Source organism: Ctenopharyngodon idella, chromosome 12 (assembly GCF_019924925.1).
Source record: "Ctenopharyngodon idella isolate HZGC_01 chromosome 12, HZGC01, whole genome shotgun sequence".
NCBI classification, from domain to species: domain Eukaryota; kingdom Metazoa; phylum Chordata; class Actinopteri; order Cypriniformes; family Xenocyprididae; genus Ctenopharyngodon; species Ctenopharyngodon idella.
Window position 1 is genome coordinate 15,672,900 of NC_067231.1, and position 27,532 is coordinate 15,700,431.

The 27,532-nt window shown below is 35.6% G+C and overlaps 1 protein-coding gene across 2 annotated transcripts in view; it reads right to left on the reverse strand.

Moving 5' to 3' along the window:
• The window catches only part of nsfb (N-ethylmaleimide-sensitive factor b), a 28,588-nt gene extending 2,114 nt beyond the window's left edge, over window positions 1-26,474 (reverse strand). The window contains exons 1-21 of one of the 2 annotated variants that reach the window (XM_051914793.1): window positions 26,343-26,474; window positions 23,124-23,209; window positions 22,920-23,019; window positions 22,335-22,374; window positions 20,322-20,488; window positions 20,098-20,205; window positions 19,926-20,001; window positions 17,750-17,905; window positions 12,447-12,646; window positions 10,810-10,975; window positions 10,614-10,688; window positions 10,348-10,535; window positions 9,855-9,950; window positions 9,483-9,639; window positions 7,375-7,508; window positions 7,172-7,238; window positions 6,688-6,767; window positions 4,804-4,938; window positions 2,799-2,912; window positions 593-648; window positions 433-497 (exon numbers count right to left, since the gene is read on the reverse strand). In XM_051914793.1, coding sequence (XP_051770753.1) covers window positions 467-497; window positions 593-648; window positions 2,799-2,912; window positions 4,804-4,938; window positions 6,688-6,767; window positions 7,172-7,238; window positions 7,375-7,508; window positions 9,483-9,639; window positions 9,855-9,950; window positions 10,348-10,535; window positions 10,614-10,688; window positions 10,810-10,975; window positions 12,447-12,646; window positions 17,750-17,905; window positions 19,926-20,001; window positions 20,098-20,205; window positions 20,322-20,488; window positions 22,335-22,374; window positions 22,920-23,019; window positions 23,124-23,209; window positions 26,343-26,354 — 2,244 coding nt within the window. In that variant the 5' untranslated portion in view covers window positions 26,355-26,474 and the 3' untranslated portion in view covers window positions 433-466. The remainder of the gene's footprint in view (window positions 1-432; window positions 498-592; window positions 649-2,798; window positions 2,913-4,803; window positions 4,939-6,687; window positions 6,768-7,171; window positions 7,239-7,374; window positions 7,509-9,482; window positions 9,640-9,854; window positions 9,951-10,347; window positions 10,536-10,613; window positions 10,689-10,809; window positions 10,976-12,446; window positions 12,647-17,749; window positions 17,906-19,925; window positions 20,002-20,097; window positions 20,206-20,321; window positions 20,489-22,334; window positions 22,375-22,919; window positions 23,020-23,123; window positions 23,210-26,342) is intronic. The other variant, XM_051914795.1, reaches the window with a different exon arrangement.
• Window positions 26,475-27,532: the final 1,058 nt, after the last annotated feature.

Sequence of the window (27,532 nt, forward strand, 5' to 3'; positions counted from 1 at the left end):
AAATTCAAATGATTTGTATTTACTCAAAAGGAATTTTGTCAGCTTTACTTGAATTTGTTTTGTTCAGACAATTAAAATGTTTTTTTAGTTTTATTACTCAATATAGTTGCGTGGAACCACTTGATACTGTTTTTTAAGTAAATCCAACAATTCAAATTTTTTTGAATGCTGAAAATTTTTGTGCAGACAGGGAAAATTTAATTTAACCAGTGGGTCAATTTTGACAAACCAAACTCCGAGAAAAAAAAAAAAAAATCAAGTTTCGCTGAATGCTGAATATTCTGTTTCACTTAAAATGTCATATTACAGAAGTCAAATGCATTACAATTGTGGTTTTTGATCATTTCTTTAAGTTTTTCAGTATTTGATCATCTCTAAATTGTGCACTGAAATATTGGCAGACAAAAGTAAGGCTTGGTGTGTCAGTCCTACCAAAATAGCCTTGGTTTGTCTTCTGCACCCGAGACTATATGGCCCCGTGTTTAGCAGAGCCAAACCTGGAAAACAACATGAACAACATGGTAATGAAAAACAAAATCAGTATGATTAAGGAGGAAAAATCCATTTGAAGCCAACTGAGAAATGGACTTACGCTCCTTCTTCTCTCAGTAGTGCCAAAAACTTGTTAACTCTGTATTCCAAAGGCATCTAAAAGATAAAACAGAAAAATACCCACAGGGGAGGTGAAAAATGGAGATGAGATTAAAAGTGAATCTTCAACTGAAAAAGATTCATGTTTTTTTTTTGGGTTACACTACTGTACGTTCCTTGCAAGCCACCCTTTTCTGGAAAGTTCTGGGATGTTGAAAAGACAAAAACCTTGTCAGCTATGTAAAGCCTGGAGGGTTCGGAGGGGCCCTGAATTTGTCTGTGAGGAGTTGTGAAGGGGCGGCAGTAAATGGCTGTTGGGAAGGGGAAGTGACAAGACTAGAGATAAATCCAGCAGGCTGGCGTACCTGTTCACCCAGGACAAGAAGACAACCCAGTGCTGATCCCCTCACATACTAATTTTAGTGATGTTTAGAGTGATATTTATTTCCAAGATAATAAGTTGATCAAATTAATAAATAAAATATAATAAAACATCCCAGATTTCATTTAATTGTACCATTAAAATCCTTAAACTGTAATTAAATGTCTACAGGAGATGTACACAAAATTAATTAAGGAGCTACATTCTCTGACATGTTTAATCTTACTCATGAACTAAATTGCACTATTAACTTTCCTTTATAGACTACAATGTGATTTAAGAACAGAGGAAAGCTCTGAGGAGGGAGAAGGCACCAAGGAGGAAAATTAATGAAGGTGTATGCAATAACTTAGCTTTTCAATTGCCTGGGGCTGTTGAAGAAGTGGAAATTACTGAAAGAATAGAGGGAATGGGAGGAAAACGCAGTGCGGCTGTTTGCAGCATGTCCCGGCAGACTCTGTCTCATTCCTCTCTAAGGGGAAGCACTCACGCTGCCACATTACTGCATACCACACCAATTACACAGCATCCAGCACAAACACCACTGCAACTCCAATTATGCCACCACAAAAACAAGACAACACTAACAAACACCTCTGTAATTCTCATTAAACAAGACTAGCACTAATCCAGAACTAATGGTCTAAAGTGTACCCAAAAATGAACTCAAAATATTTTCGAAAATACAGATTTTCAATAGAGCCAACATTGGCATAATAGAGCACAACAATGACTGGACAGTTTTTCAGTGGCCTTGGTTCCGAGAGTAATTCTCCTAACATTATCTCCACAGGGATTTCAAAAATGTCTTCAATAAAGTGTTCTAACCAACCTGGTCTGAGATGAAATCACAACATCACAAACACTGAAGTAAAAAATTTATTTCTGTGATGATAAAGCTGAATTTTCAGCAGCCATAACTCCAGTCTTCAGTGTCACATGATCCTTCAGAAATCATTCTAATATGATGATTTGTTGCTCAAGAAATATTTATTTACATATACAGTCAAACCAAAAATTATTTAGACATTTTTGATATATTTTTACTAGTGGGTGCAGGAGACTATAGTTCATTTATGTAAGTGAGGATAGCAAAATAAAGTAAACTGTGACATATCATACCCAAAACTTCTTCATACAGTGGACTACCAGTAAAATTGATAAAAAATTTGGGACCAAAAATTATTCAGACACTTTGACCTGACCATGTTTTGCTTAAGTGTTATCTGACATAATTAAGATTCTCTGAGATCTTGTCATATTTTATTACCATTTTTTTAAACTATAGTGAATAATATGTAGTGTAATAATGAATGAAATGTTCAAGGTGTCTGAATACATTTTGGTTTGACTGTATATATAGGGTCAGAAAGATTATAGTGAGATTATAACAATTAATGTTTGATTGTACCATTAAAAATGTATTTTGAATAGTAGTTCTTCACTGTGAACATTTTTTAATATATATTTTTTATGTATTTTAGATATTTTTTATTAGTATTGATTTTTAACGTAATACCATTAAGCTGTTAACATTATTGCACAATTTTTGTGAGCAGTCTGTTTTGGCAGGGAAAGTGAAACGCTTCAATCATCTCCAGAAGCGGGCCACATACACCAAATTACATGCAGATGAGGAATATGGAGTTCTGTTTACTTGTGTGTCAAGAAAGAAGGCGCATCTGGAGGGGCTTGTTTTCATTATGATGCCATAAAGTAATTGAATTTGACAATGACTCAAACCGCAGATGATTTCACAGGAAAGCTGTGACTCAGGGAGTCGTCTAGACAACCCTCAGGGTGAAAAGGTCTTTCTGTGTCTCACCTGCAGTGACATCTCAATAAGCATCTGCAGCTTCTTAATGCCCAGCCACATCGTTTGTCCTTTCACCTGTTTTGCAATAGTTGCTCGCTCTTCTTCCTGGAAGCCCCCAAGAAGCTGAACGAGAGAGGAAAAAGAAGTCAGTTATGGATCCAGAGACAATCAATCAAAAACTATGGTCATATTCTAATGTACATGTCGTATAAGTTACTTTTGTAGAACACAAGAAGTGGTATTGTTTTTGGTCATACAATAAAAGTCAATGGGGTCCACTGAAAACAACACTGAACCTCCACTGACTTTCACTGTATTGACAAACAACACTGCAGCATTTTTCTAAATATATTCTTTTGTGCTCCACAGAAGAAAGAAAGTCATACAGGTTTTGAACAACATGAGAGGAAGTAAATTATGACTGACATTTTTAGGAGAACTATCCCTTCAAGATAATGTGCTTTAAGGTAAATGTCAGTGAGTCCTCAGAAACATCTTCTACTATGTAGATTGTTTTCTTCAAGAACTTTGTTTTTTTTTCCCCCTCAAACCTATATATTGTGTTCCCAAAACATATTCGGATACCTATCACACTTAAAAATGCATGAATGTTTTACATTATATAGCAAAATATCAAGGTTTCTTCACTCTGGTGCTATATAGTACTAAAAGTGGTTCTTTGGCTCGTAATCATAGGGGAAACACTTTAAGTGCTATAGAGCACCAAATCTTGGTGCATCAGTGGTTCTTCAGCGGTTCTTCACTGGTTCTTTGGGATGACTGAGGTGCTATATAGCACCGCGGTAACACTTTAGTATAGGGAACATGTATTCACTATTAACTACAACTTTTTTCTCAATAAATTCCTAATTTACTGCTTATTAATAGTTAGTAAGTTAGTTGTTAGGTTTAGGTATTAGGTAGGATTAAGATTGTAGAATAAGGTCATGCAGAATAAGGCATTAATATATGGTTAATAATTACTAATAAACAGCCAATATTCTAGTAATATGCATGCTAATAAGCAACTAGTTAAAGAACCCTGAAATAAAGTGTTACCAGCACCGCTACAGTGTTCAGAACCTGTTAAGCCCCTGTATGGTTCTTCAGCGGTTCTTCAGTGTTTTTTTGGGGTGGTTAAGGTGCTATATAGCACCACTGCCATACAAAGAATCTGTTAAGCCCCCTTAAAGGTTATTTACAAGCCAAAGAACCACTGTTGGTGCTGTTTAACACCATTTTTGTTGCGATATGGCACCTCTTGTGGGTTCTACATAGCACCATTTGACAAAGGTGTTGTAGAGCACCTTTAAAGATATGGTGCTACATAGCACCAAAAGTGGTTCCCCTATGATTACGAGCCAAGAACCACTTTTAGTGCTATACAGCACTTTTTTTTTTTAGAGTGTTGGTTTCAAATGATCTACTGTTCAAAATTAAAGACTTAAAGCTGTCGCATCATTTCTTTGCTGATGTCACTTTGATATTTTGTTATCTGAATTAAAAAAAAAATAAAAATTTCTGAAATTAGTGTGGTTTTAACCCTGTAAAGCCTGACATGTGAAATAATCTAATTTTGTAAATGAAACAGAATATCGAACCTTCATACAAAATATTTGATACTTCCATTTTAACTTGATTTTTCTAAAAAATAATGTATGGATAATCAAGTAAAACTATGTTGCTGCATTTCAGTAAATGTTCATCTTGAAATATTAATAATATAAAAGTTATTCATATGTTTATTTTATTAAAAAAAGACACGTTAACCACAACCTGAAGGTGGACATTTTTAGAATTATACTAAAAGGCCTTTTGCTTGCAAAAAATATGAACTATCAATCAGATGACAGGAAGGAGATTGTGTAGAGCAGGTTTTTCAGCAACATCTTGATCATGTTGATAATTTAGAGACCTGAAAAATTCACATATCAAATATGACACAGCAGGCTTTATAGGGTACTTTTGGGCCATTGTACATCTCTTGAATTCTTTCTGTCTCTGAAAACCTCACCTCCAGGGCCTCAATGAGCTGTTCTCCTCTAGTTATATTAGGGATGTGGATTGTTGTGCTGAAAGTGTCCAACATGCCCATCTCCTGCAGAACATCCTTCCTGCTAGTTGTGCCAAGAATCAGCAACTTCCGACCCTGCAGTATAAATACAAGCAATGAGTTTGTTTACCATTTATGGTACTTTTTAAAACAAAAAGGTCAAAATTTCTCATTGGTGAACTTTTGCGAAGATTTTATGCAGCCATGCTATGGTGCCTATGTACGTGGAGTAAAGAGGTGGGCCATTCCCAGAGGCCCCAGAGAGCAGAGGGGATTATGGGTCACCCCCTGTGGTGCCCAGTATATGCTAGTGCATGCAGATGAGGTGCCACACAGGCAGCGGGCCTGCCAGGTCCCGGCTCTCTCACAAAACCTTTTTATCGACTCACCCAAGACTCGACTCCCTGCTGAGTGCTGCTCTATGCAGGCCTGATCTGGAGGAAAAGACCCTCAGCTATTCAAAACACCTTACAAACACAGCACAACACCTATTCCTGCCTGACATACACACTCACTGCCACCAGGCAGGACAACACAACAGTAGCTTGTTAGGGGAGGCCCACTATGAAAAACACTGCTGCAGCAAAAAAAATCATTTGGATAAATATTTCAAATGTAGCCAAATTATAAAAACAAGATTCATAGTTGGAAGTATATTAGTTACGAGTATATCATATTATATATATATATATATATATATATATATATATATATATATATATATATATATATATACACATACAGTCAAACCAAAATGTATTCAGACATCTTGAACATTTCATTCATTAATACAGTTTATCCACTATAGTTTAAAAAAATGTTAAGAAAATGTGACAAGATCTCAGAATTAAACCGTGTCAGAAAAAATTAATCTTGATTATGTCATATAACACTTAAGCAAAACATGGTCAGGTCAAATTTTTGGTTCCAAATTTGTATAAATTTTACTGGTAGTCCACTGTATGAAGAATTTTTGGGTATGATATGTCACAGTTTACTTTATTTTGCTATCCTTTATTTATCCTTTATCCTATTTAATTATGCTCACCAAGGCTGCATTTATTTAAAAAAAAAAATACAGCAAAAACAGTAATATTTTGAAAAATTATTTCAACTTAAAATAACTGTTTTCTATTTGAATATATGTTAAAATGCAATTTATTCCTGTGATGGCAAAGCTGAATTTTCAGCAGCCATTACTCCAGTATTCAGTGTCACATGATCAATCAGAAATCATTCTAATATGCCGATTAAGTTCACAGTTTAAAAACAGTTGTGCTGCTTATTATTTTTCTGGAAACCATGGCACAATTTTTCACAATTCTTTGGTTAATAGAAAGTCCAAAAGAACAGCATTTAATAAAAAAGATTTTTTTCTAACATTATAAACATCTTTACTGTCACTTTTGATCAATTTCATGTACCCTTGCTGAATAAAAGTATTAATTCCTTTAAAAACAATGTAAAAAAAAAAAAATACACAGATAACACATTCATTTTAACACAGTGAGTTAATTCGTTGCCTACCGAGTCAATAATTTGATTTTGGTAACTGTCAATAATTTTATTTATGTAGGACCACTTGGAATCCTTCACTGACCACAGTCTGAGAACCACCAGTTTAGGAGTATACTTTGGTTAGAGGTTTTAAAAGCCCCTAACATTATGGGTGAAATAATAAATTTTAGCAGACTAAAATAACTCGGATATGTCTATGAATAAAGGACCAATGCGGTGAGTGGCTCCACAGCAATCAGAGGGACTCTTTTCTTGTGAAAAGGAGGTGCTGCCCCCTATTTGTGGCTGCCAGTATTACAGGCCATTGAGAATGGGTGAAATTCTCACCCGAGGAGGCGGTTTCTTCAATAATACCAGCAGAGCCTGCAGCACCAGGTTAGAGAACCGTGGCCCGATGGGAACAAAATCTGTAGAGTGGATAAACAAGATGAGAAGACAGCGTTGGGTAAGTTTGGTATGTACCAACCATTACATTGTACATTGCGATCATTTCAACTAAAACAAGAACAAAAAAAAAACAGACAAAATGAGACCAATCCCTATAAATAATAAATAAAAGGGCATCTTGATTCGGTAACACTTTATTTTAATGTGTTCTTGTAACACATGTTACATCAATTTACTATAGTAATAACCATAAATTAGGCATAATTACACGCAACTAACCCTAAACCAAACCCTAATCCTACCCTAACCCTATAGTAAGTACATGTACTTAATAAATATTACTCAGTACTTATATGTATAATTACACGGTAATAGGGATACAGTTTTGACAGGAAGTGCATCATTCTCAGTGTGATGGACTCACCCAGCAGTCGTTCTATATCGTCCACCACCACACAGCTCAGCTGGGACTTGTAGGCGTCCTCAAATATCTAGAGAGATGAAAACCATAAACCCACCATTAAAGTCATAAGGCTGCAATATCACATCAAAAACATCCCCCATGACAACTGCTTTCAACACGCACAGATCTCTTCACGTCCTAACCTATAGCAACCAGGTTGTTACCTTCTTGATGGCCTGACATTTGGCGATCTCTGAATAGCCGATCATTTTGTCTGGAGAGCAGATCTTGATGAAGGGGAACTGGGAGTCCTCTGCGATCTTGGCCGCCAGTGCAGTCTTACCACTGTGAGGAGGCCCTGCGGGAGCGGAGAGCATTCACACTCTCAGTCATATCAGATTGCAGCATTATGGTGCATGTTTGCTTATGTGAACCAGAGTACAAGAGCAGGGAGGAATGCTATTCTCTCAGCGTTTGTGTACACGTGTGCAACCTTAACTTTTCAAGCTATACCCTGTTGAACAAGTAGCTACACTAAAAGCTACTAATTAAAAGTAGCTTATTACATTTAAGCTTTGAGGTTAATTTTAACTATACCTATTAGATGACATTGACATTAAAATGGTTTTAATTCTGCCATCTTCATCTACACACCCTCTCTTAGGGCTGAATGATTAATCAAAATTAAATTGAAATTGCGATATGGATTAGTGCAATTTTCAAATCACAAAGATTGTGGTTTAATTAATATACGTGCAGCACGTTTCAGAGCACTGTGTCCATTCACATGTGAGCAGCTCATGATCTGGGGTTTTCAGGTTCACAGTAAATACTGCTTCACATGAACTCCACCAGTTTGGGTTGCTATAATGTGCATTTAGGAACACAACGTACAGCACTCAACTCACCAGATTTGTAATGAGAAGTGTTTAGCATATTAAAATAAAGAAATTAATACATAAAAATATTAGTTTCACAGGTTCAGTAAAAAAAATTAAATCATGTTATTTTTCTTAAATATTCAATTGCTTTTTTTTTTTTTTTTTACAGTGAAATAGTATTTTACAATAGCAATATTTCTTATTTTAACATTTTTATTTAATAATAATAAAATAATTATTGTGATTATTTTATAATTACATTGAAATAATATTACAATTTTTTGGCAAAATTGTGCAGCCCTATAAAAGCACAGCAAACGTGGAGCTCTTTAAAAATAATAAAAATAAAATAAAATTCCCAAATTTGACAAATTATATCCCCAAATCATGCAGCCCTACTCTTTCCCAAAAACAAAGAAATGTCAGCAAAACAGGTGTCAACAAACTTAAACAAGCAAAGTGACTGACACAGTGTTTTGAACTACAAAACATTATTATATTAATTTTGATTGAATATTTGAATTGACAGCCATAATTATTTTATTTAAAATAATATTTTGTGTACTGCTACAAAACAAAACAAAAAAATCCCTCCAGCATTTGAACAACTGAATTAAAGGTGCAGTAGGTAATGCTAATGTTAGCCTGCTAGCATTGAAAGCATACGATCCCACCCGTCCTGCAAATCGCTGAGCAAAGCCAAGCAAAGCGTCACAAGAGACTGCATTAAACTACCTCATGTCTCAAAGCACATAACATTACAATAATAACGAACGTAAAAAACTTAAGAGAGATTGTACCTGACTGATGCAGATTAATTTCAGTGTTGATACTTTTGATACTGACATAAATTCGAGTCTGAGGACGTGAACAGCTCCGGTTAGAACGTCACGGGTTGCCATCTCTTTATTACGTTAGTTATGGCATGAACGCAGGATAAGCTCGTTGTTTTGATTCCGTAGGAAATGTAAAAGTTCGCTGCTGTTTGTTTGCGGTGCTCTGTGACTGACGTCTGTCTACTCGTAAACTCTGCATAGCGTGAAACGCGCTGATGCCGTATGATGTCTGCGCGAACAGGGAGCATGAGGGTATGTAAAAATATACGTTGACAGGCAGGGATATCGTTTTATATAGTAATTGAACATTTTATGGTCCTACGCCTTCCACAGACAATATATATTTATAAAAATACATTTAGACCATTTAATATATTGATTGCTATCAGGATATGAAGAGACTTTCAACCAGTATAACAAAAAAGCTTTAAGCTTTCTATGCTTATTTTAAGGGAGCGAGAATGGATTTTTTTACTCACTAAAAATAGGAAGTCTGTCACTCTACTAGATAAAATGAGTTAAGTTAATAAAGCCACTATTTTAATTATTTGACCCCTAACATTGTATTTGTGTATGTCTATGTATATGCATGTGAGGTTTGTGTGTAAGACTTGCCCTCTAAGAGCACAGTTACTAGCGGTGTGCGTTCACTGTTCTTGGTCTGTTGCACCAGAAGCTCTCCATCTCCCAATATGTCAGACACAGCATTGCTCCATTTCACAATACCGTTCATGACGTAACTGGCGTAATCCTCCTGATTAGTTCCAAATGCCTTTATGAAAGAAAAAAATGCATTTAAATATGAAAGCAATGATAAATGACTTTATTCACTGCTAAAATGATCAATAAATGATACTGGATAAAAATTTGGCAACATTTAAGATTCAGTCTCAGATAGTGAAGTTTGGCAACAAAATCTAATCAGGGGATTTCGAATCAGCATATTATTATACAAACTGAATACACAATAATGGAGAGTGGACTTACAGGCTTGATGTCATTATTCAGAGAGGCCCAGAAGTCACTCCTGCTGACCTGCAGAGTAAGAGCCTTTTCTGTGTCCACCTCTACCTGAGTAGTGGCCTACAGGAGCAAAAACACACAGATTGATCCTCAAACTCATCCACTTAATCAAAATGAAAGGTCTAGAAACAAGAAAACAAGAGACCTATTACACCTGTGTAAGCTTCATCAAATATGGGAGAATTGTGTGTCAACACCATCAAATATGGGAGTGTGTGAGCTGTGCTGCTATCACACACACACACTTTGTCTTGCTATATAAAGATATCCATAGACTGCTTCTAAAATTGTAATCTTGTTCAAGAAGCCATTTCACTTGGATATACATCACAAAAGTGAAGAAAAGACTATTGCAACTTCCGTTTCATGCCTACTTTAAGAATGGATTTAGTTTAAATCAGCCATAATTAGCTATGATTGTGGTGGTGTAGGGGTCAGCGAGATGAAGAGATCAGACCTTGATGTGACGGTTCATGGCAGTCGACTGGGCAGCCCGAACAAGCCCTTCCAGCTCTGCTCCGCTGTAGTTTTTGGTCTCGAAAGCCAGCTCTTTTATGTCAACATCTTTGGCCAGCATGTTTGACTGCCTCATCTTTGCTGTGTGGATATGCAGGATTTGAACACGACCCGTCTCGTCAGGCAGGCCTGGAGAATGATTATAAGTCAACTAGTTGTTCAAGCAACCTTGAATATGTGATCCATGACGGCTACTGTAGTTCTCACCAATCTCCATTTTGACCTCCAGTCTTCCTGGCCTCAAGAGGGCTTCATCAATCAGGTCAGGCCTGTTGGTCATTCCTTTAAATAAAGTACAATTAAATGATGAACACAAAGCCAAATCAATAAACACATATTAAATATGTAACAAAATAATGCATGGTCATTATTTATGCTGGTCGATCTCAAAGGAAGTTCTCACCAATAACCAAGAGGTTGTTGAGCTGCTCTACACCATCGATCTTGGACAGTAGCTGGTTGACTACGGTGTCATGGACCCCAGTGCTGCCCGCCATGCTGCCACGTTGTTTACAGATGGCATCAATTTCATCAAATATGATGATGTGAAGGCCGCTGTTGGCCCCCAACTTCAAAAGCCAAACAAAAAAAGAGACAGAAAGTATATAATATAATATAATACATTTTCGACTAGCCTCAAAATGTAACAATTCTATTTTAATGTGGTCTTAAAGGGTTAGTTCACCCAAAAATGAAATTTCTGTCATTAAGTACTCATGTCATGTCGTCCCAAACCCGTCAGACCTTCATTCATCTTCAGAACACAAATTAAGATGTTTTTGATTACATCCGAAGGTATCTGAACCACAACGTCATTGCATCTTTTAAGGTCCAGAAAGGTATTAAAGTCATTGTTAAAATAGTCCATGTGACTACAGTGATTCAATCTTAATGTTATGAAGCGACGGAAATGCTTTTTATGCACAAAAACAAAACAAAAATAACGACTTTATTCAGCTCCTGTGTCAGCATCACACATGTCTCCATGCGTCGTGGTGCTCACAGCGTCGGCCAATACTGAGTCAGCGTTCGGCGTAAACACGGAAGCGCTGCACTGCGTTGACTACGCCAACAGCGTAGGAGACTGACAGGGAAGAGAAGAAATTGTTGAATAAAGTCGTTATTTTTGTTTTGTTTTTGCACACAGAAAGTATTCTCGTCGCTTCATAACATTAAGGTTGAACCACTGTAGTCACATGGACTATTTTAACGATTTTAACGAAGGTTTTATGGGTTTGGAACGACATGAGGGTGAGTAATTAATGACAGAAATTTCATTTTTGTGTGAACTAACCCTTTAAAATTACTGTGTAGAGCTGTCTTGAGCTCTCTGCTTAAATGCCAGGCTGGTGAATGGACTGTGACTGTATAAACTCTGTGACAATGGTCTACAATTAAGACTAATCTCCTTCATCTCGGAGGCTGTCAGAGGCTAGGCTGTAACATTTAGCACAGATGGGAGGCCAGTATGAGTGTGCGTGGCCTCCCATGAGTTGGGGCGAGGGGTTAGAGATAGCCGAATGCTCTCATTAAGAGGTGACGAGTGAGCTCTTCAGTGTCATGTAGTCACACAGTCTACCAGCACAACATCACACTCAACGACGGCCAGAACCAGCAGTTCTCTGCCAACACTTCATGATACATCACCCTTGGAAAAAAACAAACTATGATAATGTTTCTAAGCAAACACAAGGCCATTTACAGTAATTCAGAAAGTATATTTCAGCAATTTGGAGTTATTTGTAGAGCGGCTGGAGGGCCCAAAACTGGGAACAGCATCCTTTGAGCAAACCCAAGTTTGCCTGCCATGATTTTTTTTGACTGTTGACAGAGCACCCTTACTTTAAAGTGTCAAATATCAGTGGGTTCCACCACAGAGCCAGATGAATGTAAGGTTGTGCAAAACGTCTGTATGGCCGTTTCTAAGCGAACAGTGATTTGTGAAGTGCTTGAAAGAACGAAGGTTTTTCCTAAGTGTGTAATGTTTAATAATTTGTATGAAATGCCATTTTGTCTCCATCTCTTTTCCTGGTTTCTTACTCTCTTCTGTTCCTCCTCGGCATCAGCAAACAGCTTTCTGATGTTGGCCTCCGACTCGCCCACATATTTGTTCAGAATCTCTGGCCCGTTGACCACTTTTGGCTCTCTAGCATTCAGCATCTTACCAATCTGACGTGCCATCAGGGTTTTACCACAGCCGGGCGGTCCAAACAATAAGATCCCCTTCACGTGTTTGCAGCCTGCAGAGAGAGAAAGGGGTTGTCAGGTGTAAAGTCAAAAATGGAGAGTATGAAACATAAAACATCACAAACTTGTATAAGCAACAATGACATACTGTATAAGAGGAAAGAAAAAATCTTTTAAAAATGTAGTGTTTTTTTCTATATACCTTGAATACATGTGAGCGTACAAATCTTAATCTTTTTCCATATATTTTCCAAGGTAAAAATGTTATTTTATTTTTTTAAATAAATACCATTAATCTTTAATTTACAAATATAATTTTATATATCAGTTTTTGGGGAGTTGCACCACATGACACCGTCATAAAAAAGTCTGATATTTTCAGAGATTTATTGACAGTCATAAAGGTCTGCATAGATCCTCTCTATAATATAATTATATATTTTTTTGTATGCATATTGGCTGGGTCACATGACTTTGATTTTGCAGAAATAAGTTTTGTGAAAAAGAGAAGTAGTTTTATAGTAGAAGTAGTAAGGTTCAAAAGTTTGAGAAAAAAAATGTAAGTGATTATATATATATATATATATATATAGCCAAAAGTTTTGGGATGCCTGCCTTTACGTGCACATGAACTTTAATGACATCCCATTCTTAATCTGTTTAATATGGAGTTGGCCCACCCTTTGCAGCTATAACAGCTTCAACTTTTCTGGGAAGGCTTTTCACAAGGTTTAGGAGTGTGTTTATGGGAATTTTGACCATTCTTTTAGAAGCGCATTTGTGAGGTCAGGCACTGATGTTGGCGGAGGCCTGGCTCGCAGTCTCCGCTCTAATTCATTCATCAAGGTGTTCTGTCGGGTTGAGGTCAGGACTCTGCAGGCCAGTCAAGTTTCTCTACACCAAACTCACTCATCCATGTCTTTATGGACCTTGCTTTGTGCACTGGTGCGCAGTCATGTTGGAACAGGAAGGGGCCATCCCCAAACTGTTCCCACAAAGTTGGGAGCATGAAATTGTCCAAAATGTCTTGGTATGCTGAAGCATTATGAGTTCCTTTCACTGGGACTAAGGGGCCAAGCCCAACCCCTGAAAAACAACCCCACACCATAATCCCCCCCTCCACCAAACTTTACACTTGGCACAATACAGTCAGGCAAGTACCGTTCTCCTGGCAACCGCCAAACCAAGACTCGTCCATCGGATTGCCAGAAAGAGAAGCGTGATTCGTCACTCCAGAGAACACGTCTCCACTGCTCTAGAGTCCAGTGGCGGCGTGCTTTACAGCACTGCATCCGATGCTTTGCATTGCACTTGGTGATATAAGGCTTGGATGCAGCTGCTCGGCCATGGAAACCCATTCCATGAAGCTCTCTACGCACTGTTCTTGAGCTAATCTGAAGGCCACACAAAGTTTGGAGGTCTGTAGCTATTGACTGCAGAAAGTTGGCGACTTCGGCGCACTGTGCACCTCAGCATGCGCTGACCCCGCTCTGTGATTTTACGTGGCCTATCACTTCGTGGCTGAGTTGCTGTTGTTCCCAATTGCTTCCACTTTGTTGGAAAAACAGTTGAGCGTGGAATATTTAGTAGTGAGGAAATTTCACGAATGGACTTATTGCACAGGTGGCAACCTATCACGGTACCATGCTTGAATTCACTGAGCTCCTGAGAGCGACCCATTCTTTCACAAATGTTTGTAGAAGCAGTCTACATGCCTAGGTGCTTGATTTTATACACCTGTGGCCATGGAAGTGATTGGAACACCTGAATTCAATGATTTGGAGGGGTGCCTCAATATTTTTGTCAATATAGTGTATACATCCCAAAGGTGCTCTATTGGATTGAGATCTGGTGACTGTTGCGAGGGTATTTGAGTATTAGTAATTTTTTTTTTATCATGTTCAAGAAACCAATTTGAGATAATTTGAGCTTTGTAACATCCTGTTGGAAGTAGCCATCAGAAGATGAGTAAACAGTGGTCATAACGGGATGGACATGGTCAGCAACAATACTCAGGTAGGCTATGGCATTCAAACGATGCTCTATTGGTACTAAGGGGCCCAAGAAAATATCCTCCACACCATTACACCACCAGCATGATCCATTGGTACAAAGCAGGGTGGACCCATGCTTTCATGTTGTTTGCAGCAAATTCTGACCCTACCATCTGAATGTCACTGCGGAAATTGAGATTTATCAGACCAGAAATTGTCCAAATATGTCAAATAAAAAAAGACTAGCCCGTCTGGTATCAACAACCATGCCACGTTCAAAGTCACTTGAATCAACTTTCTTCTCCATTCTAATGCTCTGTTTGAACTTCTTCAGCACATTGTCTTGACCATGTCTACAGGCATTGAGTTGCTGCCATGTGATTGGCTGATTAGATATTTGTGTTAATGAGCAGTTGAACAGGTGTACCTAATAAAATGGCTGGTGAGCCACACACACCCGAAGTATGGCCAAGTAACCAATACAACTGTTTTCAAAGTAGCACAAGGGTCTTTTTGATGAGCAATGGCATTTCTGAGACAAGAGCCCTGTTTATGGTTAACAACATCTGTTGGCTGCCATTTGAAAAGAGCGGGAAGACTGGAGATAACCAGCAGGCCTGAGATGGGAATCAGTATGGCCATTTACACTTGATGACAGCCTCAGGTTGAGGGAGGGCAGACATTAATTTTTTTTTTACAGAGGAGAAGGAGGAGGCTGTGGCTGGGCAGACTGAAATGACCTTTAGGTGGTGGGAGTTTTGGGAGAAACTGGGTGTACTGGTGTAAACTCCCACCCAAGCACTATAAGACAATAACATACTCAGACACACACCCGCACCTTCCTTCAGCACCTGGGCTCCAAAACGAAGCCCAATTAGGTGCTCACCTTTGCGCTATCAAGACCCGCCATCTCATTAGAGCAGCCAGCTGCCCGAGCCAGAGGCCAACTCCTGCAGCCATCACACCACAAAGGTCATCTCTCACTCTCCCTCGCGCACACACTGAACTGTGTGTCTGCACTGCATAGATGATTAAGTCATCTGACAGCTTACAGGAATATGCCCTTCATAACTGTTCATTTTCGCAGTTTGGCAAATGCAGAATAGAATAACATAATAACCAAACCCCAAACTAAGTGTTAACATTTACGGATAAACTAACTGATACCATATGTACGCAAAAAACCACAGATTCCTGGTGGCCTTGGAAAACATGGATTGAATTAAGCCGAAATATTTAGTTATATTTTATTAGAAATTAAAAGGGTTAGTACACCCAAAAATGAAATTTCTGTCATTAATTACTCCCCCTCATGTCGTTCCACACCTGTAAGACCTTTGTTCATCTTCGGGACACAAATTAAGATATTTTTGATGAAATCTGAGAGATTTTTATCTCCCATAGAAACCAACGTAATTACCGCCATTCAAGGTCCAGAAAAGTAGTAAAAACATTGTTAAAATAGTCAAAAATTGTCTCCCCTGTCTTTTTGCTAAACTGTTTACATCCAGCGCTTCCAGGTTCTACGTCAGAACGCCGACTCAGTATTGGCTAACGCCGTAACGCGTGAGCAGCACGACGCATGAAGAGAAAGACAGAGGAGAGAAGATACTGTTGAATAAAGTTGTTATTTTTGTTTTATTTTTGTGCACAAAAAGTATTCTTGTTGCTTCTTAACAATAAGTTTGAACCACTGTAGTCTTGTTGACTATTTTAATGATGTCTTTAGTACCTTTCTGGACCTTGAATGACCTTGAATAATTACGTTGCTTATCTTAAAATATCTTAAAAATAAAAAATATCTTAATTTGTGTTCCAAAGATGAACGAAGGTCTTACAGATGTGGAACGACAACAGGGTGAGTAATTAATGACAGAAATTTCATTTTTGGGTGAACTAACCCTTTAAAAAAAATAAGAGACACTAAAATAAGTCTTACTTCAGAATAACACAATTTAAAGCTAAACAGTATGCACAGTTCAACTGTACTCGAAGTCCAAATAAAAGGTTTTAATCAAAGATCTTTGTGTGTGTGCATCACAACTATATCAGTACAGGTGATGATGTGTGGAAAGCCATTATATAAAGACAGTTTGGCTGTGTATTACACCATTTCCTAACCAGACGTGACACAACACACGATAAAAGGTATCTTTTCCATGTTAATCAGAGTTTTTGTCCTAACTAGCCATGACAGCCATACTATTTTACAAACAGTTTCCATTTCTGCGACATTGCAGGTACTGCTTATGTGCTTTATTTAATGTTAAAATAATTTAATGTGAGTTTAAATATCATTTTACATGAGCTTTATGGCCATACTGAAAGCGACAATGGATAATTCACCTCAGATCTTAAAAATAAATGAAAGGAAACTCGTAGTCATGTCTCATCTGGTGTGGATAGACAAATTGCTTGTCATTGGAATCTTATTGCATAGCGTCTGGTTAGGACATGGTGGTATGCTAATTTTTTACTATGGACATGCGCTTCCTTATTCAGGATTCATCAACATGAGCACCTGTTGAGAATCAATCTGAAATTCTGTCTGAGAACATTTTTTGCACACTTGGTCACAGTTATTAGCAAAAGAGTCTCAGTGACTAAAAGCTGAGAAAGAAACGCAGACAGCAGCTTCAACTGCAAATGATTATAATACTTTCGCTGCAGGAGTCAATCTGATGGGAATTTGTCTGCTGGATAGCATCTTTAACAATTATTGATCTGTTTAGAGGGTGAATGTAAATCATTAAAACAATCAGACTGCAGGCTGACAATATAATTCAAACTAGGCTTTTGACTGTAAGCCAACAGCAAAAGAGAAGTCAACATAACAATGTTGAATATAACTGAGCAGTTCTCTCATTTATGGTCAGGATGAGGTGCAGGGAGGGTCCGAGAGCTGTCGGTCCAATCTTTTAGCCATTCTTATTTATTTTGGCTTGGTCCTCTCTCTCTCGAACTGGAGTCACAACATTCTGTGATTCATGTCGCCTACAACATGCTGAGCCTCTACTGGCCACTTAGAGAGGGATGTGGTTGAAGAAGAAAAAAGATATGATCTCTAATCTTTCCAGGACAGAGGCAGGAGCGTCATGCACTAGTGCAGCTTCACAGTTTTTGCTTCAAAGTGAAAGAGGGAGAGAAGATATGAAGACTCACCCATCTGCTCCACTATGTCTGGAGGAAAGACTCGTGAGGCGAAGGCCCGACGGAAGATGTCCGAGAACTCCTTGTCCAGGCCTCCAATCCCCATGCGCTCAAAGTTCCAGTCGGGGTTGATGATGGACTGCCGAGACCCTCTGGCCTTTGATTTTCCTGGGGAAGAATTATCAAAATTAGGCTGCTGAGGAACACTAAAGAAATTAAGAAAGACATCATATATTACCAAGGTTATACCCTGTGTCAAATTAACCGATGTATAAAACATTTGAGGTGACAAAGTGAGGAAGTTGAGGTGAAACCACATGTGTTCTGACTGCCATCTAGTGGTACGGTTTGGTTGTTACATTATTTGAAGTCTGAACATTTTACTGCTCGTTGAGTCATTGGACAACACAGGCAACAGAACTGAAATATAAGTTCATGTACAGAGGAATTATTTTGAATTAATCTGTTCAGTCACGTTTAGGTTCAATTTCTCACTTCAACTTTTTTCCTTGCCTATAACTCAATCTAGTTCAACACCGTGAGATAAAAAATATGTAGAGTCATGTAAAATATTAATAATACTTTGAAAATATAGAATCAAAATGTGATTAAGAATTAATAACCATTATAGGATGCTTTCAAATTGATTTTCAGCTCCATCTATTAAATTGTCACCAGTCATACAGAAAATCAATATGGTAAAAAAAAAAATATTGAAATATTGGGGAAAAAAAACATTCAATTTAATTACACTGCTTTCTGACACTGCTAGCTAATAATAGGTGCTATGTAAAATGACGGAAATCGTTAAAAAAATTGTTTCTTTATAATCATTGTCATTGAGCTGACATTTGATGGTTGACACAGAAATGAAATACTTAAAATGATTTAATTAATTTTTAATTAATGTAAATTAATGTATGAAATTACTATTATTTAATTTCTTAATAATTACTTAAAAAACACTCATGTGTATCCTGCAGGATTGTTATTGTTAACTAAAACTAAAACTATTAAAAACATTTCTGTTAACTAAAATAAAGCTGAAACTAAATAAAATATAAATATTATCAGAAAAACTTGAACTAAACGAAAATTAGAAATGTTGCCTTGGCATTAAACTGAAATAAATATGTTCAAGTTGAAGCACTAAAATTGTTAACTGGAAATAAATAAAAACTAAAACTAAACAAAATTAAAAATTAAATAAAAATCAATTAAACCTAAACAGCAATTTAAAAAACTAATAAAATACAAAGGCACATAACAAAATTTCTAAAAATTAAACTAAAGTTAACATTAAAACTAAAAATATAAAAAAATAAGTGAATTCAAAATATCAATACAACTAATTCATAAATTAAAATACTGGTATCCTGCAGCAAAAAAACAAACAAAAAAAACATTTATTTCTTTTTTGTGCACCAAATACTATATAGGATGTTGGCTAAATGGTAACAAATATGTCAATGGAAAAGATAACATATTTAAAGGGATAAATATAAGATCTTTGGAGTTTGGAGACCTTTCAAACTGTTCTTAAAACATGGTGAGTTGCTGAGATGTTAACAGAAGACTAAAAATAGAGGTGGTAATGAGAAGTTGTTGTTGTTGTTGTTTTTTTGTTATGTTCTTGTTCTGTCTGTTACATGAAAATAAATGTGAGCATGTGTGCAGTTAAAATGTAAACTGTGATTGAATGCATTTTGTAATTCTGATCATTCTAAACAGTACATAAGATGAAATGGTTTATTTGTATAAAGGACATTCTAGTGATTCATGATTAATATCAGATAGGCGACTTTGTCAAAACCAATAGTAAGTAAAAGTATGCGACATGTTTCATCCCAACTCACAAGAATTAGCGACCTATCTAGTTTTAAGTAAGCTGTGACAAGAAAGACTAATGATATGTTACCAGCAGCTGCTGACAATGTTGGATTAACCATGACAAGTCCTTAGGTTAACAAGTCTTGACCAAAAAATCTTAAGGATCTTCCTGAACCCTAACCCATCTGTCATGATGAGCTAAATACTGTAGGTACTGTATTAAAAAATATTCTGAAGACTCACATTCACATCAGAAATATTATACCCCGTTATCAACAGATGAGTAAATATGAAGCGCTGTCTGCTTGTGTATGTTAGAGCCACAATAGTGGTGTGTGTTTGCAGGTTAAACACTAACCAATCAAATTGAGAGATGAGCTCTCGGCTTTGTCAAAAATCACCTGACTGTTGCCGTGCAACAGACCAATCTCAATCTGAAAAAGAAAAATGGAGATAAACACTATTGAAGGCGCCATAACTCATTTAACACTTGATTTGGTATGACTTGAAAGTAAGCAGTAAAAAGGTACCTTCTGTTTTTTGCTATTGGTTTGCTCGCCTCTGAGGATGCTGGGATCCATGGCCTCGATATCTTTTATGACCAGTCCAAAGAGCCTGTCACAAAAGCTGAAGGCAAACTGCCAGGAAGACGATACAGACATAATGTGTCACTACATCCACACTATACAAAAGTTCTCAGACCTCATTACGTGTGGGTCTGACATTCATTACATTAGCTCTTTAAACGTCTTACCTGCTGGCCAATGGTAAAGGCCTGTGAGTTGAAAAACTGGATAAATTCAATGGCCATTTTATCTGAGTCGTAAGGATTGCTGTCAACGCTCTTCTTCTGGAGGAAGTCAATCTCTAGCGTCATGGTTCCCACATACTGTCTTGATGGGTCAAAGTTGTAGATACTCACTGCAAATACAACAACAGAGAGAAGTGACAGTCATTGTTTATATGCACCCTCGTAATGCGATTATAATGGAAATCAGGCAATACTGCGGTTACACTTTACCTAATGTAAACACAATACTTCAATCAAATTGATGCGCTTAAGCTCATAATCATAGCTAACATAACTGTATTAAAATGTGACATATGACTATTTTAATTGCAATAAACATCCATGTTAACACTTAGTCACATCCATTCCACCCTGACCAAAGTGCACATGTTTATTTTTGGGATGCTGAAGAAACTGAGTTCATGTTGACAATGTTGCATCAATATAATGCAGTATATTGATGGTTGTAAACATTGAAATGTAGACATTTTAGGCACGTCACCGAAAAAGTGACAGAGGCTGAATACCAAAGAATCAGTGAACAAATCCATGTGTGCTGGAAGAGTCAGCCAATCATGTGACACTGAAGACTGGAGAAATGGCTTTGCTATCACAGGAATAAATTACATTTTAAAATATATTAAAATAGAACACTGTCATTTTAAATTTTAATATTTCAGAATATTAGTGTTTTAGAGACTTTTTGAGACATCTTTCAAAAACATTATAAAATCTTACTTTTGAACAGTATTTTACTGTACAGACATTATTTTTTAAGAAACTTAGCCTACATTTGCATATTTCTTGGGGTGATTTACATATTAATTTGGAGTCTCCAAATTCTTAAGCAAAACTATTTGACTAAGTCAATAAGAAAACTTTTTTTTTTTTATTAAAAATTAAATAAAGTAATTATTGTTCACTGGCTGCATCGGTAACACTTCCCTAGTGAAAAAAAAAACCTATACCAAAATGTATATAAAATATATTTATTTTATACTAAGTACACTACAAATCCATTAACATTTTTGTTGACGTATCACTTGAGACTTACTGATATAAATATTATTATTAAACTTTATTTGAAGTTCTTCTTTAGTGCTTTTAGTACTTTAGTACTTCTTAATATTAAGCCTAAAATGTGTTTTAATATCACTATTAGTAAGGATAGTATGATCTCTGTATAATATCATTCTTTAAATGCAAGATATTAAAAGTGTACCTAAAGTGTACTTGCAACAGTTCCACTATAGCACAATCAAATATACTTATATCTTTATACTAAATATATCTTTAGTTGGACCTCAGAACGGATAACTAAAGTCCATTAAGTACAAAATTAGTTGTTCCAATTTAGCAGACTTTAAGTATACCAGTTTAGTACACTAAAAATACAATTGCAGGGTATTTTTTTACATAAATATGTAAATGTATTTGTAGTATACTTAGCATAAAATAAACATATTTCAAATACATTTTTGTATATTTATTTTTCACTAGGGTTTACTCAAAGCCTTTATATATGATGCATTATATAAGTATTTTTAATGCATTAATTATGCCTTGTAATGTACCTTATAATGCACTGTATGATCTCATGAATAATTGTAACCACAGTAATAATACATTATAATACTTTTCTATTCATTGTTACACCTTTAGAAAGTATAATGTATTAAAACACATGACAAACAACCAAATTCAGTTGTAACAAGGAATCTATTATTATTTTAATGCATTCGAACTTTGGTTACATAAAATGTACATTATAAAGGCATTACCGCTACATCTATTGTCCTTCCATCTCTCCAACCCAATCACAGTGTTATCACACTACACTATAATCAATATTCCAACAGCAAACACAGGAAACAAACTCACTGAATTATTGAACTATTGAGCAGCTCATCAAATTCAGTGTTGTTTGTACATCCTTTTTTTTGTCCAAGATTAGTAATATTGAACTGTACTACGTACCTTCCACATCCTGGTTTAGAGAGAGTCCAGCCCATTTTCTCTATGACACAGAGAGCATATTAATCAGTTTCTAGTATCTTACATTTAGCCTACATGTATAATTCATCAGAGTTTTAGCATATTACAGGCTTTTTACACAATTATTATACAGTTATTATTTAGAATATCCTACTAAAAAAGTCACACAAACACATTTGTACAACCTTCTCTTGATAGATGGTCCTACTGTATTGCACATTATTAATTTATCGTGTAGTTTAAGTAGATAAAAGTTTCGTTTTGTTTCATTTCTTGGTCTCTTGTTCATAAAATATCACATCCTGCCATAAAATAAGACCACTTTGAGAAAGTTACTGTAGTACCTGAGAAGTCTTGCTGCTGGCAAGTTAACAGATGAAGGAGAAGCAGGCAAAAACAATGCAAGATATTAAGAAATAAGCACACTGACAATAACAGTACACTGATGTACATCTTTATACTAATGCATATCAGCTTAGTTCTACATGTCTATAACAGCAGTAAAGACACATAAAGGCATATGGGACCTTAGAGAAGCCTATGGGGAATGTTGACACAAACACGTACCTGAGGTAGACTGAAGGCAATGGTTCCCGGGACCACGCTCGGGTGAGTTTTAACCGTGAACACAAATTTCTGAGTGGGTGTGATTTTAATAGTCAAATGCCTAGAAAGAATTAGAACAGCTGATCTGACACACACGTTCTGACATTATGTGTTTAAATATAATCACATCTCTCATTTCTGATTCATTACACATTAAATACTCACTGTCCAGGTTTGAAGTCCTTCTCACTTGTAACCACACAGTTGGTGAGAGACAGTTCATCAGTCGGGCATCTCGCTGCTTGCATTAGCTGTACAGGAAGGGGGTGGGGGGGTTGGGGGGGGTATGGGGAAAGCACAGGAGTGATGAAGTGATTGCAAATCACAGCTGCATTCAGCATGCATATACACTACCAGTCAGAAACTCAAGCATACTTACTGATCGTTTATAATAATTACTAATAATTCTATCCAGAAGCCACCTTTGCATAGATCATTTAACCTTTTGCAGGCCTTGGTGTATGCAGAGATGGACCTGTGTTATATTGTGTTGCATTTTAAGACTAAAGTTAACTTAATATTGTATTTTCTGTAATATTTAAGTAAAAAAAAAAATAAAAAATAAATAAATCAGTGTGTGTGTGTGTGTGTGTGTATATATATATATATATATATATATATACACATACATACTGTATATACAGTCAAACCAAAAATTATTCAGACATTTTTGATATATTTTTACTAGTGGGTGCATGACACTATAGTTCATTTATGTAAGTGAGGATAGCAAAATAAAGTAAACTGTGACATATTATACCCAAAAATTCTTCATACAGTGGACTACCAGTAAAATTGATAAAAAAAATTTGGAACCAAAAATTATTCAGACACTTTGACCTGACCATGTTTTGCTTAAGTGTTGATTATTGCATAACTGAGATTATTTTTTTCTGACACAGTTTAACTCTGAGATCTTGTCATATGTTGATCTTGTCAACTATATTTTTATATATACTGACCAGGCATAACATTATGAGCACTGACCAAAGTTAACTTAATATTGTATCTTTGTAATATTTAAGTAAAAAAAAAAAAAAATCACTAAATCAGTGTGTGTGTGTGTGTGTGTGTGTGTGTGTGTGTGTGTGTGTATAGACCATTCAATTAGCCAAAGCAAAAAGTGTCCCTTATACTTTTCAATGAAAATATCCAGCCTATGTTCCTTCTAAAATCCTCATTTTCATCATGACAGACACTCACTGAATAAGGAGTCACTCCCCCCATTACCTTTTCTGCACCCTGATATTCAATTATTCAAACACTAAATCTCCATTTTTAACCAGCTGTAGCTCGCTCTAAAGAAGCAACATACAGTAATGCTGTGTGATCTTATAGGATTACTCAAGTGCTTCATTAAACCCTAGTGTGGTATTACCAATAACATGAGATGAATTCCAGACCTTCTGAATCTCACATAATCTCCTTAAATATACAGCCTTTAATCATAACCCTGGGTAATGCATTATGCACTGTAACTGTAAATAAATATATTTATTTTATACTAAGTACACTACAAATCCATTAACATTTTTGTTGACGTATCACTTGAGACTTTCTGATAAAAAATTATAATTAAACTTTATTGAAGTACTTCTTTAGTGCTTTTAGTACTTTAGTACTTCTTAATATTAAGCCTAAAATGTGTTTTAATATCACTATTAGTAAGGATAGTATGATCTCTGTATAATATCATTCTTTAAATGCAAGATATTAAAAGTGTACCTAAAGTGTACTTGCAACAGTTCCACTATAGCACAATCAAATATATTTAAATATATCTTTAGTTGGACCTCAGTACTATTTCCGGATAACTAAAGTCCATTAAGTACAAAATTAGTTGTTCCAATTTAGCAGACTTCAAGTATACCAGTTTAGTATACTAAAAATACAATTGCAGGGTATTTATATTAAGTACATAAATATGTAAATGTATTTGTAGTATACTTAGCATAAAATAAACATTTTTCAAATACATTTTTGTATATTTATTTTTCACTAGGGTTATAAGTATTTTTAATGCATTAATTATGCCTTGTAATGTACCTTATAATGCACTGTATGATCTCATGAATAATTGTAACCACAGTAATAATACATTATAATACTTCTCTATTCATTGTTACACCTTTAGAAAGTATAATGTATTAAAACACATGACAAACAACCAGCCTATGTTCCTTCTAAAATCCTCATTTTCATCATGACAGACACTCACTGAATAAGGAGTCACTCCCCCCATTACCTTTTCTGAGATTTTTTATGAGATGAATTCCAGACCTTCTGAGTCTCACATAATCTCCTTAAATATACAGCCTTTAATCATAACCCTGGGTAACGCATTATGCACTGTAACTGTGTTTAACTGTGCTTATCCTATTTCTATGGTACATTAGCAACTGACACCAGCAACACATACAGTGGGGTGCAAAGGTCTGAGACCACGCTGAAAAGCTGTTTGTTTGTTGGTTTTTTTTACAAATAAATTTATAAATAAAAATTACATTTGATAGTTTTCTTATGGTCTCAGAAGTCTAGTGTTATTTTAGTATTATTTAAAACTTTTATAGCATTTATTAAATACTTCAAATTAGCTTTTTTATATTATTTTAGTTTGTTTTAGTAATTTTGTTATGCGTTTTTGTATTAAAAATTCTATTTATTCTATTCATTTTTCTATTCTACTTTTATTTCAGTTTCAGTCATTTTAGTACTTATTTTACATCAGTTAGTTAAGGCAACATTTCTAATTTTCGGTTAAGTTTTTGAGTTCAAGTTTTTCCATCTAATATTGTACTTTTATATTTTATTTCAACTAACGAAAACGGTTTTTAATAGTTAACAATAACACTGCAGACCTCCCTCTGTGCGTTTAAGGCTTTATAAATGTATACAAAATGTGACATAAACTAAAGCCTACATATTGTGTTTTTATTATATTATATTACATGTATTTTATTGCATTTAGGTAGTTGAATATTCATAAATCAATATCCTTGCTGTCTGTCAAAACAGCATTTATTTATCATAATATTAACTCTCATTCACTTTGATTCAATCATCTGTAATGACAGCAGCCACAGCTATATTAACACGCACTTCGCAATAGTCACTCTTCAAACTAGTTTAAAGAAAACACAGATGTCGTTCGAAACTTTAAATGCCCCTGTAAATGTGGTGTTCAAAACAATGCATGAAGTTTTGTTTCACTGAAAAGTCATAAGATGTGGAGCTCGTCTTCCGGTACTGCATGAGTGTGAATGACGTGTGCAAACACAACACGCATGAATGGAGCTCAGCTTTGAGTCTGCTGAGTAGACTCCCGAAATTATGGGTTATTTTTGTGCGACTCAAAATCAACTTTAATCATAAAGAAATACTCACCCGGCCAGCCATTTTTGCGTTTATCAGGTGATCAAGACGAATTCCGTAAGAGTGGCACAACTAGACGCTCCCCCTAGCGACCGCTCTCAGCTATGACACGAACGTTAAACCGGAAGAGAAAACCCATCAAAATAAAAGCACGAACTTTTTAATTATAATATATTGTATTTAGAATACCATTTAATTACAACAAACATTATATAAACAATTAAAGAAAAAAATAATTAATTTGGTGATTATAATAACCACATTTTATTTATTATAAGTAGCCTACATTTTAAATGTTTCAGCTCATGTGTATAAACTCCTGCCCTCTCATGTTTACTCTGGCATAGGTCTTTGTACAGAACAAACTAACTGAGCATCTTCTTACTGGGTTAATCTGAGAGAGAAACAACAGTGTTTGTCGCATCAAAATACCATAATTAAAGCACTTAAAATTGCAATGATCAATGCACATTGTCCATTAGATGGCGCCAGAGGAATATTGATCTTAACCATGAATTTCTAAGGCCTCTAAATTATCAACAAGATCAATGTTGACATTTATCCACATGCCTTCTGTTTGACAGTTCATAGCTACTAAAAATGTCCTCCTTCAGAGGTCGTGCCAAACGTGTCTTTTTGCTTTAACAATATAACTGAACATTTACTGGACTGAAACTTCAGTTTACTTTATTATCCATTTTTAGTATTAAATATGATACAACAGTCTTTTGAGGAAGATTTATTTGTTCATCTCCTTATCATTATTGTATTCCATTGCATTATATATTTATTTTGGATTTTTTGGTAATACTTAACAATAAGGTTCATTTGTTAACATTAGTTAATGTATTAACTATCATGAACTAACCCCGAGCAAAACATTTGTTACTGTATTTGTTAATCTTTGTTAATTAATAAAAATACAGCAGTTCATTGTTTATGTTAGTTCACAGTGCATTAACTAATGTTAACAAATACAACTCTTGATTTTAATCATGTAGTAGTAAATTTTGAAATTAACATTAACAAAGATTAATAAATGCTTTAGAAGTGCAGTTCATTATTAGTTCAAGTTAACTAATGAACCTTATTGTAAAGTGTTACCGATTTTTTTTTATATTTTGTCTAATAATTTTACAAAAATAATTTTAAAAAATCTATTATTTCATATATTGGGCTATACAGTGTTAAATTTATATAAC